The sequence below is a fragment of the Aphanomyces invadans genome (assembly GCF_000520115.1).
Source record: "Aphanomyces invadans strain NJM9701 unplaced genomic scaffold supercont1.31, whole genome shotgun sequence".
Lineage (NCBI taxonomy): Eukaryota > Oomycota > Saprolegniomycetes > Saprolegniales > Verrucalvaceae > Aphanomyces > Aphanomyces invadans.
The window spans coordinates 680,698-683,003 of NW_008580176.1; the positions used below are offsets into that span (position 1 = coordinate 680,698).

The window sequence follows — 2,306 nt, forward strand, 5'->3', positions numbered from 1 at the left end:
GATACCGTGGACGAAAAGACTGGCCACCGCGACGAGAAACACTTGTACGCTGTCGCCGTGATTAAAGCTATAAAATAGTCTCTCTACGTATCGCAATGTGAGACTCCAACAGCCATCAGAAGAGGCTGGTACGATACCGGAATAATTCCTCGAGAGCTTCAGACACTGCTCCAATGCTACACTTGATCTTAGCCAAAAGGCCGAGAAGGTATTACTGCTCAAACGCTCTGGCCGTTCAATTGCGCTTGATTACACGACTGAGTGCGAAACGTCATTTTCCTTATGAGAATTTATATTTCCTCGACCTCTGGGTTTTTGTTTGCTTTATCGTTCCATCAGTTGATGGGGAGGGCAAAGATCGAGGAGCACAGTACGCCAGAGTAGTGAAGGTGGTGAGCGATCTGACCACGAAGTTTCAGCGGCAGCACCACGGCGCACACCGCCATGATAGGATTCCCAGGTCGGCAAAGACCTTGTTGATAAATTTCGGCGACCCACCCAGTTCATGTCAACGACGTCCTTATACATGCGTGGTGGAGGTGTGTCGAGGGTTGCTTCCATGTCGGGTCATCAGGAGTTTGGTCCGTCGGTTTCCGATTTTCCAAGCCCCATGTAATACTTGCTCACTGGACTGGCGTTGTATGTGTCATAATGGGGGATGGCTGCCCCATTGTAAGCCATGCCAACACCAAGATGACGTGCACAACCCAACTACAAAGCCTCAATCACCCCCGAGCCAAGCGTCAACCGTAGCATAAAGGTAAGCAGTCTTTTTGGTGAAGTATTTTGACTGGGAGATGGACGCAAATGAAATATTCGATTGTGCGCATAACAGCAGAAGCACAACACCCTGGCGAGGCCTTGCTCACACGTTCTTGAACCATATAAACCCTAAAGGAGAACAGGGTTGGGCTTCGCCGATTCGTTTTCGTCATCAACAGCCATTGCCACTGCAACGGCTGCGACTGCAGCCTTCTCCTCGGCGACATCATCTTGCTGTTCCTGCGCCACGTCATCCTCCGTGACTTTGTCCGCCTCGTGCACTCCCATTTGAGCTTGGGCCACCTTGAGCGCCGCTTCCCGCAGGTCCATGTCCTTTTGCTGAATTTCTTGGTACTGCTCCCAGAGAGTCGAGATCAACATCGTCGCGCTATTGATGGCATTCGTGAATGCCTTGACTTCAGCGGCCAAAATTTTGTTTTGCTTCGTGTTTGAATTCAGGGCAGTCTCCAACAAGCCTACAGGAAGCGCACGATATAGGAACGAAACCCAATCAGGATCATAAAGCCATTGAATGTACCGGTGGCGATGTTGTGCCCAGCAGACGAAGTGGTAGAAGTTGCAGGCCTGCTATTTACGTGAGGCTTTGAAGGCAATACGTCCGTTGCGTCTTTCTTCGCAGGCTTTGAAGTGACTGTCTTGGGGTCGTTGGGTTTCTGGGTGGCCACAGAGACGATCGTGGCTGATTTCTTGGCAGGGGTTGCTGACTTCTTAGCGGACGTGTCTTGCTTCTTCGTGCCCTTTTTGGAATCGTTCTTGGCTGTCTTGGCTGGAGGTGCAAGTGCTTTGCCTGAGTTGGATCGAGATACTCGTTGCCGCTTGGGCACCGGTTCATCCTCGTCCTCATCGTCTTCTTCTTCGTTTTCACTGTCGTCACTTTCCTCGTCGTCATGGCCTTTCTTGGCTTGACGTCTCGACCCCTTGTTCTTGGCAGCAGCTTGAGGGAGGTCTGCCTCGATGTCGTCGTCTTCGTCGTCATCCGAGGCCAAGTTGATGGGCTCTCGGCGGTGTCGTTCGTTGGATGTATCAAAAGACGACTGCACCAGGTAGAAGTTGGTCGGGACTCGAGCTCGCTTCACGCGGGACGAGGTCTCTTTGGCAGAGGCCTTCTTGACCTTGGTCGACTTCAACACCTTGTGGTCGTCCTTTTTGGGGGTTCCCTTGGCAGAAGGCGAGGGCGATTTGTTTCCTTTAGAACCCGCAGTCTTCTTCGGCGCCGACACGTCCTCGACGGTGTCGCCCAGGTCAAAGTTGTGCTTCATGGCCTCTCTTCGTCGTGTGGCGGCAACTTAAGCAAATGAGCGAAAATCTGCCAGCGACTGTAGAAACGCTCTGATTGGCGGAATTTTTCGATCACCGGGCAGCGCCAATCAAATACGAGGAAAACTACATGCGTTAAACTCAGTGCCAAACTACACACACGTTAAATCTTGACTATTAAATTTTTAAATTCCAAACGCCGCGCCAAAGACATATGCACGATGCATGCCCGTGTGAACGAATGCCGAGCAAGCGCCGCGAGGACG

General features: G+C 51.7%; 1 protein-coding gene across 1 annotated transcript; it reads right to left on the minus strand.

Annotated features, from left to right (window-relative positions):
• Positions 1-730: 730 nt before the first annotated feature.
• On the minus strand, positions 731-2,067 carry H310_11464 (hypothetical protein). Its single transcript, XM_008878158.1, has 2 exons — positions 1,301-2,067; positions 731-1,238 (listed from the first exon to the last, which is right to left on the minus strand). Exons 1-2 carry the CDS (start codon positions 2,040-2,042, stop codon positions 892-894), a joined length of 1,089 nt encoding a protein of 362 aa, XP_008876380.1. The 5' UTR covers positions 2,043-2,067; the 3' UTR covers positions 731-891.
• Between the last annotated feature and the right edge of the window lie 239 nt (positions 2,068-2,306).